The sequence below is a fragment of the Streptopelia decaocto genome (genome assembly GCF_964273445.1).
Source record: "Streptopelia decaocto genome assembly, chromosome: 2".
Taxonomy (NCBI): domain Eukaryota; kingdom Metazoa; phylum Chordata; class Aves; order Columbiformes; family Columbidae; genus Streptopelia; species Streptopelia decaocto.
Window position 1 is genome coordinate 158,962,728 of NC_138655.1, and position 18,827 is coordinate 158,981,554.

Below are 18,827 nucleotides of genomic sequence, written 5' to 3' on the forward strand. Positions count from 1 at the left end.
ACTGGGAGAACTCTTGACCACTGAGCGCAGGTTCCCATCTTCCCTCTGTTGATAAAATTAACCCCCAAAAAAGGGGGGAATGAAAAGTTCATGGATTAATAGAATATGTTCACTGAAACACCTGAATCTGGTGCCTCAAGAAACACCGTGTCAAATCCTTAACAGGAGTGCTGCAAAGGAGGAATATCTCCTCCAAATGTACTCAGCTTCTATAGTGATTTAATGTTTTTTTTGACACATAGTGTTTGTTGAAAGTAGGATTTCATTGATTTCAAAAGCCACGCATGCACAACAGGATAAGGACCTTCAACAGAATCACAGAATGTCAGGGATTGGAAGGGACCTGGAAAGCTCATCCAGTGCAATCCCCCCATGGAGCAGGAACACCCAGGTGAGGTTACACAGGAAGGTGTCCAGGCGGGTTGGAATGTCTGCAGAGAAGGAGACTCCACAACCTCCCTGGGCAGCTTTTTCCAGTGTTCTGTTACCCTCACCGAGAAGAAGTTTCTTCTCAAATTTAAGTGGAACCTCTTGTGTTCCAGTTTGCACCCATTACCCCTTGTCCTATCATTGGTTGTCACCAAGAAGAGCCTGGCTCCATCCTCCTGACACTCACCCTTTACATATTTATAAACATGAATGAGGTCACCCCTCAGTCTCCTCTTGTCCAGCTCCAGAGCCCCATCTCCCTCAGCCTTTCCTCACACGGGAGATGCTCCACTCCCTTCAGCATCTTTGTTGCCCTGCGCTGGACTCTCTCCAGCAGTTCCCTGTCCTGCTGGAACTGAGGGGCCACAACTGGACAGAATACTCCAGATGTGGTCTCACCAGGGCAGAGCAGAGGGGCAGGAGAACCTCTCTGACCTACTGACCACCCCACTTCTAATCCACCCCAGGTACCATTGGCCTTCCTGGCCACAAGGGCCCAGTGCTGGCTCATGGTCATCCTGCTGTCCACCAGGACCCCCAGGTCCCTTTCCCCTACGCTGCTCTCTAACAGGTCATTCCCCAACTTACACTGGAACCTGGGGTTGTTCCTGCCCAGATACAAGACTCTACACTTGCCCTTGTTATATTTAATTAACTTTTTCCCACCCAACTCTCCAGCCTGTCCAGGTCTCTGGATGGCAGCACAGCTTCCAGTGTCAGCCACTCCTCCCAGCTCCATGCCATCAGCAAACTTGCTGACAGTCACTCTATTCCCTTGTCCAAATCGTTGATGAATATATTGAATAATATAGGCCCAGCACTGACCCCTGAGGCACTGCACTAGATACAGGCCTCCAACAGTACAAGAGGCAATGGATCCAAGTTGCAATTGGATAATTCCTCCTAAATCTTCAGAATTACAGTGATAAAGTGAAATCTCCATCCTTGAAGATCCTCCAGATTTGACCAGACGATGCTCAGATGTCTCTTCCCACCCGAATCACCGCACGGTGACACCACCTGCCACCATAACACACCCCAAGGGTGAACAACAGCCATTTATTTGTGTCCTGTGTACAGATGTGACAACTCCCAGTTATTTAAAGAATTACACACAAGTACATACGACCGCTAAAATGCCACTAACGGGTTAAAAAGATACTACCTTAAAAAAGAATCATTTTCTATCACTAGCCTGTCAGCCTTGTATGAACAATAAGCCTTTTCTTCTAAATTCTTTTATGTAGCAGAAAATTAAAGCTGAGTATTTTTACTTTGAAAAACGATATTGCCAAATAAGAGAACCTAGAAAGGGTTCCCGTGACATCTGAAAGGCGATTTTTTTTTTAAACTTGACATTTCCATCACACTGAATTCTTTAAAAGCTTTCCTGCATCTTTCCTCCAGTTCTCTGTTAGTTACCTCATTCTCCTTTTCCTCAGTTTTCCATTTACCCCAGAAATATCAGCTTATCTTCTTTTTCCAGATTCTTACTATTTAGCCATCCTCATTCCCTTTAATCTCTTCCTGGGACATTAACAGTAGAGGTAGAACAAAAATATCATAGCCTGGCAGTAGAAATAAACCGAAATAACACACCATCTCGCTAATCACTGATCACAGAAAAAGGGTGAGAAGCCTTAGCATCTCTCTAATTGCTAAATGCCTCGTAAATATTTACTAAATTGCAAACTTTCGCCATGAATCTTGCTGTGTCAAGATCCAGCATTGAGCTGAACTTTATCCTTAGTATCGCAGATCAGCGCCATTAAAGTCACACTGAGCATACAACTGAGCTTACGGAATGATTTAATCTGATCCTAAAGCAGAATTTCAGAACAGAAGTTTAAACTTGGCTGTAAATTCAAGCCCCACAACCCAAAACGCACAGCAAGTATCACAGAATCACAGAGTGTCAGGGATTGGAAGGGACCTGGAAAGCTCATCCAGTGCAATCCCCCCATGGAGCAGGAACACCCAGATGAGGTTACACAGGAAGGTGTCCAGGCGGGTTGGAATGTCTGCAGAGAAGGAGACTCCACAACCTCCCTGGGCAGCCTGGGCCAGGCTCTGCCACCCTCACCAGGAACAAGTTTCTTCTCAAATTTAAGTGGAACCTCTTGTATTCCAGTTTGAACCCATTACCCCTTGTCCTACTGTTGGTTGTCACTGAGAAGAGCCTGGCTCCATCCTCCTGACACTCACCCTTTATATATTGATCCCCATGAATGAGGTCACCCCTCAGTCTCCTCCAAGCTCCAGAGCCCCAGCTCCCTCAGCCTTTCCTCACACGGGAGATGCTCCACTCCCTTCAGCATCTTTGTTGCCCTGTGCTGGACTCTCTCCAGCAGTTCCCTGTCCTGCTGGAACTGAGGGGCCACAGCTGGACACAATATTCCAGGTGTGGTCTCACCAGGGCAGAGTAGAGGGGCAGGAGAACCTCTCTGACCTACTGACCACCCCCTTCTAACCCACCCCAGGTACCATTGGCCTTCCTGGCCACAAGGGCCCAGTGCTGGCTCATGGTCACCCTGCTGTCCACCAGGACCCCCAGGTCCCTTTCCCCTACACTGCTCTCCAACAGGTTGTTCCCCAACCTTCTGTGCAGCAGTAGGTACCTGTATTAAGATTACTCCCCTCGAGCTAGAACTTAAGCTCACACTAAGTCCTGCCCAGGTGCTAAGTACCTGTGGGATGAGACAAGATTCCAAAATATGACAGCTCTAAGTTCCCAAAAGAAGGAGGATGGGTGTGAGGAGGAGGGAAACCCCACGAGCAGAACTGGTCAGAACCCCCATCCCAGACACGGCCACACAGCTCTGAAAAGGGGTCTCACAGAACAACAGACTGGTTGGAGTTGGAAGGGACCTCTGGAGATCATCCAGTCCAACCCACCTGCTCAAGCAGGGTCACCAGAGCAGATCACACAGGAAGGTGTCCCTCTCTGGGCAGCCTGGTCCAGGCTCTGGCACCTCAAAGGAAAGAAGTTTCTCCTCATATTCAGATGGAACCTCCTGTGTTTCAGTCTGTGCCCGTTGCCCCTCATCCTGTCATTGGGCATCACTGAACAGAGTCTGGTCCATCCTCTTGACACCCACCCTGGAGATATTTATAAACATTGATGAGATTCCCCTCTCAGCTTCTCTTCTCCAGCTGAACAGCCCCAGCTCTCTCGGTCTCTCCTCATAAGAAAGATGCTCCAGACCCCTCAGTGTCTTCATAGCCCAAAGTGTCTCCATCACCACCATCCTTCCCTCCACTGCTGAGAGCAGCTGAAGCCAAGACCCAAATCACTGAAAGTCTAAGTCAAATGAAATTAATAGGAAAAAAAATATTTCTAAAGAGCTATAAATATTTCGTTTTGCTATGAGTGCAGAAAATTTACACTTCTCCTAAATATATATGTTAAAAGTATACCAATTCTTTTAATGGGATGCAAACTTTGGACTTCAGGATGCAAATTTTGGAGCTCTTTTTTTCCTTAGCCGTACCATAGACTATCAACAAGTTGAAGCCAGTCAAAATCCCACTTAAAACACTCACATATGTGCGATCTCTCCTTTCCTTCCACAACAGGACCCTGTTTCTTTCCACAGAGGCCTAGTGACCACCCAGATGAATCTTCTTCCCTTTCCGTATTGATTTCCCTTTGATGCTGCAAACTTCAGGGAAATAAAAGTTTCTAACAAAGCCTTTTCATGAATAACTATGCAAAGGACCATGATCTTGCAAATATACTTCTTTAATTAGAGCGTATTTTGTGGAAATGTTGAAGGGTAAGCATATAAAAGTGTCGGTGGCACTCACTCGGGAAGCCAGCTGGCAAAAATCCAGAGAAGGAATTACAAAAGGCGATACTTTATCAAATTCAGTCGCAGCATTTTCCAATGGGACATTTGTTAACATCCTATAGAAACTGCAAAAACCATCAGAGAGGCCCCGGGAATAATGCGGCCTTTCCATAACCCTCTATATTGTTCTCCCTGCTGCGCAACAGACACAAGAAGTTTCTCTACAGAAGCAAAACAACAAGGTCCTGCTGATGCTGAGATCGGGTTTGCCGCTGTGGAATAGAGTAATATAACTTCAGCGTGACACAAATCACAATTTAAATACATGGCCTGAAGTTTATCGGTGAGTGAACTTCGCAAGTCTTGCCTCAACAACCGATTAAATTCAGCCGGGTGTTTTGGCTTTGGAAGCTGCAGCAGGGATGGACTCGCCCGGCTGAAGCGGCACGTTACCTAACGCTGCTCAGAGGCTTTCAAGACCCAAAAGCCTGTTTTAACAACCACCCCCAACGCTGCTAAACTTAGAGAAGCAGAACACCACCAACAACTGCTGAATTTTTCTTTTTGCCAAGTTTTCCCTGTTCTTCTCCTCCTCTGGAGAAGAAAAGCTAACGCTAAACGGGGGGATTCTGCAAGGCCGTATCCCTGGTTACATCTCAGCACAGCCAAATGTCAGAGCTGTGTGACAGGATTGTCAGATTTGGATTTTGAACTCAATTCCACCTGTCAGAGGCTGGAACAGCTCTGCTATGGGGACAGGCTGGGCTTGTTCAGCTGGATAAGGCTCCAGGGAGACCTTATTGTGGCCTTTCAGTGCTTAAAAGGGGCCTGTAAGAAAGATGGGGACAGACTTTTTAGCAGGGCCTGTTGTGACAGGACAAGGGGTGATGGTTTTAAACTAAAGGAGGGAGATTCAGGCTGGACATGAAGAAGAAATGTGTTACAATGAGGGTGGTGAGAGCCTGTCCCAGGTTGCCCAGAGAGGTGGTGGATGAACCATCCCTGGAGACATCCCAGGCCAGGCTGGACGGGGCTCTGAGCAACCTGAGCTGGTGAAGATGTCCCTGCTCATGGCAGGGGTTGGACTGGATGACCCTTAAAGGTCCCTTCCAACCAAAAATATTCTATGATCTTTGCACACAGACAAGCACAAAGGTCAGAAGAAACTCTGCACGCTTCACTTGCTGTTACCAGAGTCAACAGGACACAATTCATGTCACGCTAAAGCAACAGTGCAGTCAACTGCATCCTACAAGAACCTGTGCTTCCTCCACCAGTTATTAAAACAAACCCACCTTATTTACATGCACAAATGACAAAACCACATTAATTTTTATTGAGTATCAGAGATTTTTTTTTTTTTTATAAAATAAAAGAAAAAATATTCAAACACACTGAACAAAATCGAAGGAAAATTCTCCCATTCCTGACCACCTGGCAACAAACAGCAACACTGCCATTTTTCAGATGTGAAAGCATTTCCAGCATTGCTTGCAACAGCTCAAGTGTTAGACTGAAAAAGTTATACCAGATAGTTAAGATCGGCATTATTTAGGACTCCTCCACGCAAGGCAAATGACTGTACTTAAAACCCCAGTGACGGCAGAACGTCCTGTTTCTAAGAGAAACAGCCTGAAAGATGAGCAGCGTCTCGAACAACAGGAACAACAGCACATCTGGCTCAGCTTCTCCTCCAAAAGGACCAAAATGCTGACAGCAATAGGCAGGTGGCACTTGTGAATAAACACAGAAAACAAATCAGTCAGCAATGTTCGCAATGGGCAGCGAGTGTGGGGGCACCTCCTGGCTCTACAAAATAACGATACGTGCCCCTCCCGGTGATCAAAAGTGCCATATTTGGCCACTTGGACCGAAAGGTGGGTGATGGTTTAGAAGCACATCGGTGTGGTTTCTTGTGACTGTTCCAAGGGCTGGATTTAACCTTTGGGAAGTGATACGGCATTCAAGACCTGCCTGGACACCTTCCTGTGTAACCTCATCTGGGTGTTCCTGCTCCATGGGGGGATTGCACTGGATGAGCTTTCCAGGTGCCTTCCAATCCCTGACATTCTGTGATACGAACAGACGTGATGCTCTCCCAAGGGACGGGTGCTGGTGCTCAGTTCTACCTACAAGTTGCCAAAGTATCTTCAGCTTAAGCATCCAAGTCCTCCATAATTTTCTCTCGAAGAATTAAAACCTGACTTCTCTAATAAATACTTGATGCTTCCTTTCACTGGAACACAAATCAAGAATTCAACGCGTTCACATTCAACTTTTTTGCTCATGTTTATGATTATTTCACATGCAAGACAACCGTTTATCAAGATGTTAACCCACGCAGACTTCACAAAGAAAACACTAGAATTTATAGGTGTTTTACAAATTAGTAAACTTGGGATTTACTAATAAAAAGTGTTTCTGAATACTGTGTCCAAACAGTAACCTTATCACGCTAGGAAGATATTCAGTGTTTATTTCGTTCCAGCACAAAATAAATGTTTGGGTGCTTTCTACAACAAAATAGAAAGCAAAACCAAAAGTGCTTTCAAAGACTTACTTACTGGACTTGGTGGTTATTTCCACAATTGCAACATTTTATCAGCTCTGTAACTGAACATATAAGATACGGATGCACATATGGTCTTAATTAAAGCAAGAAATCCTCTTTACTCCTGCAAAACGCTTTGTAACAGCCAGACCAGCACCTCAGCAGCCATTCAAAAGGTGAACACTGTGAACCTGTTTTCCAGCCCAAGTGATTATCAATTCAAAACTGTGTCATTATTGCCCAAAATTAAAATCTTTAGTGATCTTAATAGTGGAAAATAAAAACATTTGCTACTTGAAGGCCGCGATACAAACACCACTTACAGTGGGACTTAAGAAACCATACAAAACATTTGCAAAGGTTTTTTTAGCTAAAGAGCAGCATATATTGGGCTGACAGTCACTTAAAAATAGTTAAGAACAAAGCCATACATTATTGGTTTTGTTTTCCCACCTTGACTCCAACTGGTAATTTAAAGTGGCCATTACAAACATTTTACTTCAATCTTGCACCATTATAAAGGAAGAATAAAACAAACAAGCACTCTGGCAAGCAGAAGGTGCATTACTGTTTGCTGAAAAAATAATGATTTTTTAACCTACAGACTTAGCAAATTATGCAAAGTGAATTCCAACCCCCTCCTATCCACAACATTGAGAATAAAAACAGATATTAACCCTTCCACGTTGAATTCGGGACTATCTCAGCATATCCTGCGATGAGTCAGCCCAGCCGTATTTTCCTCGTATCTTCCTTCTGTACCCATGTCCAAAACAAAACCAGTGCTACATGTGTTTTAGTCCAAACACTACTCAAACAAATGCATCTCCCTGTAGGTTAAAGTCCCACTTTCTCAAGGGCTGGAGTGTGTTTTGTACCGACCGAGTGCCAGGTTATCTCGCTAGAAATCCTCCTGCCACCATCACACGGTTGTCCCCGAAGATTTTCATCACTAGTTTTCTTTTCACAGCTTATATCCCTGCTATTATTCCTACATTGGTTGGAAAAGACCCTCAAGGTTATCAGGTCCAACTATTAACCCAACCCTGGCACTAAACCATGTCCCTAATAACCTGATCTCTGCATCTTTTAAACCCCTCCAGGGCTGGTGACTCCAGCATTGCCCTGGGCAGCCTGTTCCAATGCCCGACAACCCTTTCTGAGAAGAAATCTCTCCTAATATCCAATTCTTTCTTTCTCTTTAGGACATCTGCTGAAAGGACACCTTGAACAGAAATTATGAAGCGAAACCTCCTCCTGATCTCATCTTTTCTGTTGTCACCAAGTGTCACTCTGCATCCCACGGAAACAGTCCCTCAGTGACAGATCCAGGGGCACCTGGTCCTTCAGAATCTACTGAAGTCGCTTCTTGCATCTGCAGGTTTTGTCTGAAAGCTCATTTTTCTCCTTTTAATAATGTTACAGTTCCATAACACGAGACAGTAACAGCATTTAGTTATTATGTTTAAGATAAGCAACTGCTTGATTTAAAGGTATTGAAAAGAATCCATCACTGGCAAAACAACTGATGTAGTGACATTTTTAAAACCACTCTGCTCTCGCAGCTCACTCGCCTGCCAGAATGATGCTAAACAGGTAATTTATAACAAAATGCAGCAGTAACAGTACAAGTAAATACAAGAATGAGACCTGGACACATTCCTGTTTCAAAACTGCCAAATTTGATTCCTCCTTTTTATTCCCCCCCCCCCCCCCCCCCCATTTTTATCCTTGTTCTGTCATGAGATGGTTACAAAAGTGGTGGCAACTGTTGGGCACCAACAAATCTGAAATCCTCATAGAAAGGAAAACCCACAACTATCATAATACTAACAGTGAATGTTCTTTGTAATATTAGTTTAAGTGGTGTGTCTAAGTTGTTAGTATCCTTTCTAACATGGACAGCAAGAATCTACTGAAGCGTTTCAGATTCCTTATGGAGCAGGAAAAACACGCATTTGTATTTCAGAGCACAGTTTGCATTAAACTGACAGTTTTATCATGATAATCTAAAGCCAGAAACAGTCGAGTATTCAATCCACTCTGACATTAATAAGAATATTTCTTGGGTTTTTTAGGTTTCACTTTCCTTCTCCATTACACTCCAGCACTGCCTTGACATCTTTAATCCCAACACAAGGCGGAATCTTCCAGAAACACACAAGATTATGAAACGTGAGGAAAAAGGAGTCCCATAACTACGTCCTCATGATAAACCTGATTAAACAAATCCACTTAGAATCTCATCCCACTGTGGGTACGCACAGACTTCGGCACAGATGCAAATTGTTTTACAGTTCTGTTGTAAACCACCCCCTTCTGGGACTGTTCAATTCACGTCAATGTGTAATTAGCAAATGAATTGCACTGTAGATTGCATTCATTATTCTTTTTTTTCCCTTTAATTCCCCAACTCCCACCCCCCACTTCCAAAACTCTCAAGTCATTTTCAACTTACTGATTCTCAACAAAATCAGCTTCATATCATTAAAAGTCATGAGATTGTAAAGATGTTTTCCCCTTCCTTCCCCTACTGATGGGTGACACACAATTCACACGCTGACATACGATCAGTGCCTTTATATTATGTTTCAGTACCTTCATAAGGTCACTTTTACTATAATAAATGTAAATTGCTGTCAGTTAACCCCCTTTAGAAATTCTCAGATTAACTATTTTGGCAACTGTACCTTCTCAAGGATTGCGCCAGGTCACCTGTAGGATAAATAAGTAAATTCCTCCTTTTACCTCAATAGGATGTTCTGCCTTTAATTCCGGAGCTGTGGAAACAGCCCTGGTGTACTTAGGCTATTTTATTTGTTATTTTTCATGCAGCTTCTCCCTTAAAATACAGCACAACATTCACTCAAAGGTTTTTAAGCATTTGTTATGAAGAAGAAATGAACATCTTGGGTTTATGAAGCAGAGCTGCTGTAGGGCAGCGGTGACCCTGTATCAGACACAAGATCCAGACCTTCCTAAATTCTAACAGGGACTTAAACATTTAGAATGTCTCTCCTGATCTTATGCTATTTTAGCCACTTGAGCAGGACTTAGTAAATTTTAGCTTTAGTTTACAAGAAGTCCCATAAGTCTCTTTTAATTTGCAATGCTTTTGTGAAGGTTTATTGATGCCGAGATCCCTTATAACCATAAAAGTTCCTTTCTCTCCAGGTGGTAAATATTGGATCTTTCAATGTGCTTGGCTGAAGTGAATATAAATGATTAAACATCTTCTAGGGAACGCATGAAATACTGACCACACTTTTCACAATAGATACTCCTATCTCCACCATTACTAGGAAATACCGTCAATCCACAGCTCAAGCAAACCTTAGACTGCAAAACACCTTCAAAACCTCTGCTCATTATTCTCAACTTCACCAAACCTTTCTGATAATTAGATCCCCAGTAATCACATATACGTGAATTCACAGGTATCTACTGATGGTATGTAAATATTCAAACGTATATACAAATCAGCTCTTCCAGACAAAAAGCATGCAGATTGTTAAATGCATGGTTGGAACAACTACGTATAAAATTAACACCTTCATAAATATTCTTTTAATATTACTTCAGAGAATATGTGTTGATTCGTCTACATGTCCACTGTAATATTGTTCATTGTGGCAGAATTTCTTTCTGACAAGTGTGAAGATGGAAAACTGGTCCATCTACCCCAAAAAGAGCTGGAGATACATCTTGACTCCCAAAGGCCGGGAGAGGACCAGGCTTTGCAAATCATCGATAAACAGGAAAGTTTAAAATGCCCCCGCTGGTTACAGCGGCCAAGGAAACAGAGAGATAAGTTTTATTGAGAATTCTGCTGGGAATCCCCAAGGACAAGTCAGGAAGCAAAAGTTGGGGGAGAGCACGGAGGGGAATAAAAATCAATAGATCACTTTCTACCAAGAAAATCCAGAGGTTCTGCAGCAATAGCAGAAAACAACGGGCAGGCCCAGCTGAGCTGTTATGAGAGATGACTTGACTTTAAACAAAACCATCAATATACAAACGGTAACCTCAGCTTGACATTCACGAAATATTTGTTTCCTACAAAACCGCCCTGAATTTTTGTAAACATTTTTAAAAGTTGCATACACAGTAGCTTTTGACAGATCAGACACCCTTCATTTGGGGTTGCTCTTCTATACAAAATACGGCCTGCAGGATCTTATTTGCCCATCTGTCAGGCTTTAAATATTCTAATAAAGGCTCAGAAGAGAGTAATAGTTCTTCCTTGCAAAAAGAAATCAGCAAAAAAAACCCTCATTTAAAAAAACACTGCATTCTTAGAATCAAAATCTACCATATATTTCTTCAGATTTAACTCCCAATAAATTTTCTAGATAATAGAATTCCAGTTTCTAGTACAGCCAATAATTTTTAATAATGGGGGTTTCTTTTTTTATAAATCACGCTTTATTATCTTGTACAAAGGAAAATAAGCTGCGGCACTTCCATGCAAGTGATCATTCTGATAACACACTGAATAAATCCTACAAATTTGGCCCAACACCATGCACAGAACTCTCTCTGCTCACTGGACTAAAGTTCTATTTTCACTGTTACCCACTATGTTACACAGTAGCAGCTGCTACTCAGAGCACTCCACCATATAGGACTCACTTTGGTGTTTCTGTCTTACAGCAAACATTCTAGAAACACAAAAAAGGTCAAAACTATACCGCAGTAGACCACGCGAGGCATATTTTTACTTGGATCTATTTAGATGCTACTTACACCATCTGCATTTGTCACATCTATGTCCATCTTACGACTTAACCTCTCCAAGTAAAAATAAAGCCAGATCCCGTCAAACTCTGGCAAAAGTAGAATTTACAGAAGAGTAATATTTGGTCTTTAAACACCTAACTAGGCTTGCTCATTAGGTCTCTCTTCCCTTCTCTTATTTCATCCTCGAAGATTCCTGCTCATTTCTGGATATACTTATGAACTGGGATATAGGAACACATACAACCACCCAACCAGGTGGACACAGACCCATCCACTTCATTATGAGAGCAAGAACTGCCCAGAAACAGGATGGAAAGTTCAGAGCAGGTTGGGAGTCCATAACAGACCCTAAATCTATTCCCCCTCCCACTATCAGTCCCCATATGGGCTCAGCAGCTCTCAAGCCAGGAGCTGGTACCCTCTGCTGTCCCTCAAACAGGCAGGAGCACTTGGGCACCAAAATTATCCGAGGGAGGACATGAGGACAGGCTGAGAGAGCTGGGGTGTTCAGCTGGAGAAGAGAAGCTCCAGGGAGACCTTATTGCGGCCTTTCAGTGCTTAAAAGAGGCCTGTAAGAAAGATGGGGATGGACTTTATAGCAGGGCCTGTTGTGACAGGACAAGGGGTGATGGTTTTAAACTAAAGGAGGGGAGATTCAGGCCGGACATGAGGAAGAAATGGTTTACACTGAGGGTGGTGAGAGCCTGTCCCAGGTTGCCCAGAGAGGTGGTGGATGAACCGTCCCTGGAGACATCCCAGGCCAGGCTGGACGGGGCTCTGAGCAACCTGATCTGGTGAAGATGTCCCTGCTCATGGCAGGGGTGGCACTGGGTGAGCTTTGGAGGTCCCTTCAACCCAAACTATTCCACGATTCTAGGATTCTTCTCCTTCCCAGCCCTACGTTCATCCACAAGACACGTCCCCTGGGCAGGGAGGAGGAGGAGGAGGAGGGATGAGCCACATCTTCCCCTCCTGATCCACACAGTGGGTAAAAACCTAAGGAAGAATGTTGAGAGTCAGGCCTATCTTTGCTTTTCCTATTTTTTCTTTTTTTAAAGGAAAATGTTAAATCTTGTGGACAGAAACACTTCACAAATAATTCGAAGTAATCCATCCGAAATTCTCCACTGGGTAGGGTTGAATAATGGACAAATTCTCTCCCCAAGTTCACATTTCCAAATCCAGGATTGCCTGAAACTGGATTCTTAATGGAAAAATACAATACTAAGCAACAACCATGGTGGTCACTGCCAATAGCTCTTCCAACTCAAAAGTTAGAGGAAAACAGAGGTGTACTTGCTGACACATCAAATATTTAAGATGCAACACACATACAAATTGCAGGCTAGAACTAATTTGCAACCATTTTCACGTTCGAATGATGACTTTTACAAGACAGTAAAACTCATAAATTAAGCCTTCTGTGACGGAAAAACAAGCTTCGCGCAGTTCAACCCATCTACCAGGCAAATGGGAACGACTTCACCCACCACTGCCGACCCAAGGAGGGAGTTGCATTCCTCTCAGCTTCCGCTTCCTCAGCATTTTAGTTCCATATCACTTTATGGAAACAAAGCACGGACCCGTTATCTGGAGCCTTATTTGCACCGTTGTGATTAAATTCTGAAAGACGACGTGTGGCGTCGATCACGCGGCATTTGCCCGATTATCTCAGAAAGTAGTATTTGCATTTCTGAATATGGAATTGACAAAATGTAGGTCGACTTCAGGGTTTTTTTTAAAAGGCATTTTAAACCTCTGAACATTTTATTTAAATCACTGCATTAAAGCAAATGTGAATTTGAGATGACACGTGCTATGAAGAAATGATAATTCTGCAGCTTATAGACATGGGACTGAATATTGGGTATTCATGAAAATTATCATTCATGTTACTGTCAACCCCGTTCAGTTTAACTGCTCCCCTAAATCAAACCTTGGGTTACTACAGGTTACTACAGCCTCCCTGGAACATAAAACCTACTGTCTGGTTCCTCTGGTTTCATGTAACAACTATGTCACTAGTTAATGATTTAAAATTTTACCCTCTGTGAGCAATTCACATTCCAATGTAGTGCTGAAGTGGTTTCCACATCCTTTTTTCCTTAATGCTGCTTGGAAGTTGAAATTCTGAAGTTAATATTTTAAAAATGTGTTGAGATAATGTCTCAGGAACATTAAAATATCATCCAGTGCTCTGAATCTTGATGATCTAATGGCAAATAATATTCTCAATATTTTCAAAATGCTTTTTATTGAAGACACACTTAAAGACATTTCTTTTGGCCTTTAACCTGAGATCTTAAGAACTTGTTAATTTAAACAATAACAAATACGGGTCTCATTGCTGCTTGTTTCTGATATTATTTGAAAGAAAACAAGGCAAAAAAGTTTGCAAAAACATCCTCAGGGAACCACACTGTTCATTAAAGAAATAGAATGGTTTAGGTTCCACTGTGAACCTTCTCCAAACAATCTATTGCAGAAGAAAATACTCTTCTGTAAGGGCACTAAAACGTTCAGTTACTCTAAAGAGCTGAAAATAGACACTCAAGCTGACAGATAAATTTTGTAGAAGTCAAGAAAGATGCATCTGAAGAGATAAAAACCAGCACCGCAACCTGAAGGATCCGGTACCTGGAGAAGGACTCGACTATTTTTACGCTACTGCTCAACCTGGCACATGGAAACAGCCAAGACTTTGCATCGGTTACGGGGATCGAATTAAAACACGCAGGTTAAAAATGGACATTCGCTTGTTTGGAAGTTACCCATCCACGATCACACCCTGCGCGTTTCGCTCCCTGCAGAGACCTGTCAGCACCGCACTGTTTTCTGTAGATTTAACTGTATAGATTTCACATTAGGGGTCACTGTTCTACTAATTAATAAGAATAAATGCCTTCGTTATAAAATAAACGGTTGATTTTATCGGCAGAACTGATAATACTGAAACTCAGATTTTCAGTTGGATAGTTTTTCTTTATGTGTTTTTCTCAGTCGCTCACATTTATCGCTGATACAACAAACCCCTTTTCACACACATAACTTGAAATTAACATGGTGGCTTAAAAGTCTTGTTAACGCTTCCAATTTCCAGAAGCACCAAATGACCACAACACAAAGTATTTCTGTGAAGAACTACTAGTTGCATGACTTTAAAAACTAACAGGATATTAAATCCTCCACTAATTCAGTGCTCAAAATATATTTAATCACCTACGTATCGCTTCCAATAGGGAGAACGCAAGTTTCTATTTCCCAGAACTAATTTAACGCCGCAGGTAGGGACCAAAATCCTCCAGGGGCACGAACACCGTGGGCATTTGGGAGCAAACACTATAATACCAATAAAATATGATTGTAGCAACTTTCCATGCTCAGCTTTCCTTCTGACAGACAAATACAGTGCACCACCGTGTGGCAACATATTAGGGAATGGTTCATGTACCAAGATCTGTTTTTTTCCACCTTCTGAATTTTTTCCTGTTAAAACTAAACGTTAACAATTCAGTCTTAGTGTTAATAAGCTTCTCTTTAACAAGTTGTGACAGCTTCCCCTATGCAAAAAGCTATTTTTTCATACATCTGGATTAGCAAGAAACTATTTGTGTGGTTTTATTTGTAAAACGCAGTTATTTAGCTAAAAACAGCGCTGCCCCGTGAGCAGAGAACAGCTCTGTTCCTGCCAAACGCGCTCCCTTGCACAAGAGAAATTGAGCATAAGCATATACTGTAAGGCAGACTCCTTTTAAAGCATAAATACACTTTAAAAAAACCCAAAACAAGCTAAATGCTGCATCACAGATGATTAAAAGCTTAAAAAAAATCTTGGAAAAAATAATAAAAATCAAACACTTCGAGGTATACACATGAATTATTGAGCAGTTGCTCAGCTACTGTAAAACTGCTTCTCTCGAGGTAAACAAGAAAAATATCTAATTTTTTTCCACGAGAAACACCACCAGAAGGTCCCAAAAACCCAGAGAAAACTCAGACTCCGAAGCCACTTAGTTCCCTGGAACATATTTCTGCAGCCAAACACTAAACTCGGAGAAAAAAAGGTAGTTTTCATTGCACTGGGCAGCCTTTGCTCACACAGTTCGGTGCTGTTGCAATTCCCTGTATTACAAAATTTCAGCAGCCGGGCTCCGGTGATTTCTGTGTTTGTTTAATAAAGAGTTAATTCATCAGGCCTTAATATATTTGTTAGCCATTTTGTACGAACCCGAATTTGCGGCAAAGACTCACTTTAAACATCAGTCTCGCAGCAAGAAGCTGATTGTATTCACCAGCTCGGCTTCGGGCTCTCTCGTAGCTCACCGGACCTAAAGCCTTTGCTAAAACTGTTAGGAAATCTAACAGAAAATGGGGTGATGTGATACGTGGCCACAAAGGAAGGCAGGGAGCACGAGGGGTTTTCACAAGCTCCGCACCTGGAGCTGTGGGAAAACCTGTAGTAGAGGAGGAAAGAGCGAGGAGCCCGCGACCGAAAAACCTGCAATTCCTTTTCTGCAAAAGTTGTGATTCGAGTCTCGCCGCAGAGCACATCGTCAATCCAAAGCATGCACTTTAACCACATTAAATACATTAATCCAGCTCCTACACTGAGGCCATGCTGAAGTTTCCTCCCATCTCCAACTCCAACCACTCTCCCTCCCCTCTCCCCCAGCCCACCCTTGCGAACACGCAGCCCGAAAAGCCCCCGCTGTGCAATTAAGACCCTCGTGATTTTCTGCCCAAGACAAACCAATGGCAAGAACACAATGCATATTATGCAAGTTACTGCATAGTTATGCAAGTTAAATGCACGGGGGTTTTTTTTGCTACGCGGCATCGCTCGCTGGACTCCGAAGACACTTGTTTGATGCGGATGCTCGCTCGCATTTTGAGCTGTCAAATTTCCCTCTACTTGTCTCAACTGTTTGTTATTTATTTTTTAACACTAAAACTACAACCACCTGCTAACAACATTAACAAAGTCCTTACCGAACATCCAACAATATAGGCTGCTAAGACCACAACAACATCTGAGCACGGTATCACGTACGTCCACTCCAAACCAGGAGGCATCGCAGCCAAAGCACCAGCACCTTGTTTATCGCCGATACCCCACGCTCGGCATTGCCAGAACGGAGCCAAGCATCAGAAATCTCTTGAGATAAACAAGGCCTCGCGGTGGAAGCATCACTTCACAAGTGATACGAATTAAAGAGGGCTACGTGAGCACTCCCGTACTGAGAAAAAAACTGCACAATTTTTCGTTCAAACACACCCCAACCTGATGGCTGTTTTTCTTATTAATCTACCTCCTTCTGCAACCAGCGTTGGTGAGATGAGGAGACAGAGATTTCCCTCACAGCCCTTCAGTCCAAAGTAACAGGGAGCAACTTCTCCAACGATACAGGACCCCTCGCTATTTACAAGCCAAGCCACACAAACATCAAAGCTTTCTGCATACTAAAAACATCAATTTTAGGGGGAGATACACCAACCTACCCTTTTTAGAAGACCACTCGATGTCTATTACCAGGCAACACCACCACACGCTCTACTTCTAATTTCTGTCCTTTCTCCCCTTTTTACCAGCACTGCCTGTACCAAAGCACGAACCCAACACCCAAATAACTTCCAAAATCCACACGCAGCTCCCCAGAACTGGAACCCCACCGCTCACCCCCCCTTTCCACTTACAGCCCAAAACTCCTCCGAGCTTCCAAAAGGAAACAAGGTTAAGGGCAACTGTCAACCTCTGGACTTCGGAGGAGAAAGCAGCTCCTTTGGCCAGGCCGGATTCATCTTATTTTAGAGGAAAACGCAATCCAAGCGTGACGCCTTGCGCAATCAACAACTATTTATCTACCAAGTAAATAGAGCCAGCTTTTCAAAGTAGCCCGTGTTTCTTTCCCAGGCGCACAAGTGTCCTCCAACAAACCTGAGAGCTCCCCAGATTCTTAAATGCAAAGCCGGGGGAAATAGAGGAAAACAAGGAGAAGTCACAATTATTATTATTTTTAGAAAATCTTTAAAGCTAAGACTTCAAAACCTCCTGACACATGCAGAACTGGTATCCTTGAAGCAGGGCACAAAGTGACAAGCTCACAAAGTCCTCAAGAGACAGGAGTATTTTAATTTAAATAACTGATTAAACCCGATATTTAAACACCGTAACAAGTTCCCAGCTGCATCCCAGCAAAGCAGCTCCAGAGAGCTTCATGCAAATATCTTCCCCCCACAAAAGAAACAACCAAAAAACCACCAACCCCAACAAGCCCTCCTCTGTTCCCAGATTATACAGTGGCTGAAGAACGCAAGTTGCTACTACGTGCATTTTTAAGAAGCGATTTGCAGAAATTTAAAAGAAAAATAAATAAAAGAGGAGAAAGAGGGAAGGCTGCTCACCTTTATCCTGAGTGCAGGACAGGATCTCCTCCTCTTTGGGGTTAGTCACCTGGGTGATAATGGACGGGTTGTCCATGGAAACAGAGTGAGATTTCACCTGGCTATTTCCCTCCCGGAGGCAGGCTTGTGTGCGGGGGGGTGGGGAGGGGGGTTGTTTGTTTGTTTAAAAATCAATATGCAGATTTGTAGTTAAAAAAAATAATAATAAAAAACTCCTCCAGGAGCGAAGCCAAGATGGGGTGTGGGGGGGGGGGGGCACCGCGCACAGGGGCCCCTCCGGTACCGCTGCCACCGCCGCCTCCAGGCGCCAATTCTCCACGGGGAGCGGGGGGGGGGAGGCGAATCAACCCCCCCCCTTAACAAAAAATAATAAATAAGGACTCCAATTCACCCTTCCGGGAAGCCCTGGCAGCGCTCCCCCCGAGACCCCGCCGGAGCCGCCGCCTCCCGAGGCGGGGGAAGTGCCCCCGGCCCCTCCGCGCCGCCTCCCCCCCGCCTCACACCGCCCCCCGCATCCACCTGAGCCGCCCCGCGGGGCCTCCCCCGAGCGCGTCCCCCGGCACAGCCCCGCGCTCCCTACATACCCCCCCGCCGCCGCCCTCCTCCTCCTCCGCGCTTATCTCATCCCCGCGCCCCCTCACACCTCCCTCCCTCCCTCCCCCCCACCCCCCTTCCCGCGGGCAGCGCTGCGGGCTCGGCGGAGCGACGCCCGGGCCGCCCCCTCCTCCTCTTCCTCCCCCCTTTCCCGGGTCGCCGCTGCCGCCGTGCGCGGAGGGAAGCGCGGTGCGGAGGGGAGGAAGGGAGGGGAAAGGGGCCGAGCCGCCGCTGCGCGCCCCGGCCGCGCTCCCCGCGCTGCGCCACAGCCCCGTCGCCGCCGCCGCCGCGCTCGCAGCCTGTCAGCCCGCCCGGCGCGG

At 44.3% G+C, this 18,827-nt stretch overlaps 1 protein-coding gene across 4 annotated transcripts in view; it reads right to left on the reverse strand.

The window, feature by feature from the left end:
- Nucleotides 1–18,414, reverse strand: part of CTDSPL (CTD small phosphatase like) — an 86,031-nt gene extending 67,617 nt beyond the window's left edge. The window contains exon 1 of one of the 4 annotated variants that reach the window (XM_082044789.1): nucleotides 17,914–18,414. In XM_082044789.1, coding sequence (XP_081900915.1) covers nucleotides 17,914–17,989 — 76 coding nt within the window. In that variant the 5' untranslated portion in view covers nucleotides 17,990–18,414. The remainder of the gene's footprint in view (nucleotides 1–17,913) is intronic. The other 3 variants (XM_082044790.1, XM_082044791.1, XM_082044792.1) reach the window with 3 other exon arrangements.
- Nucleotides 18,415–18,827: the final 413 nt, after the last annotated feature.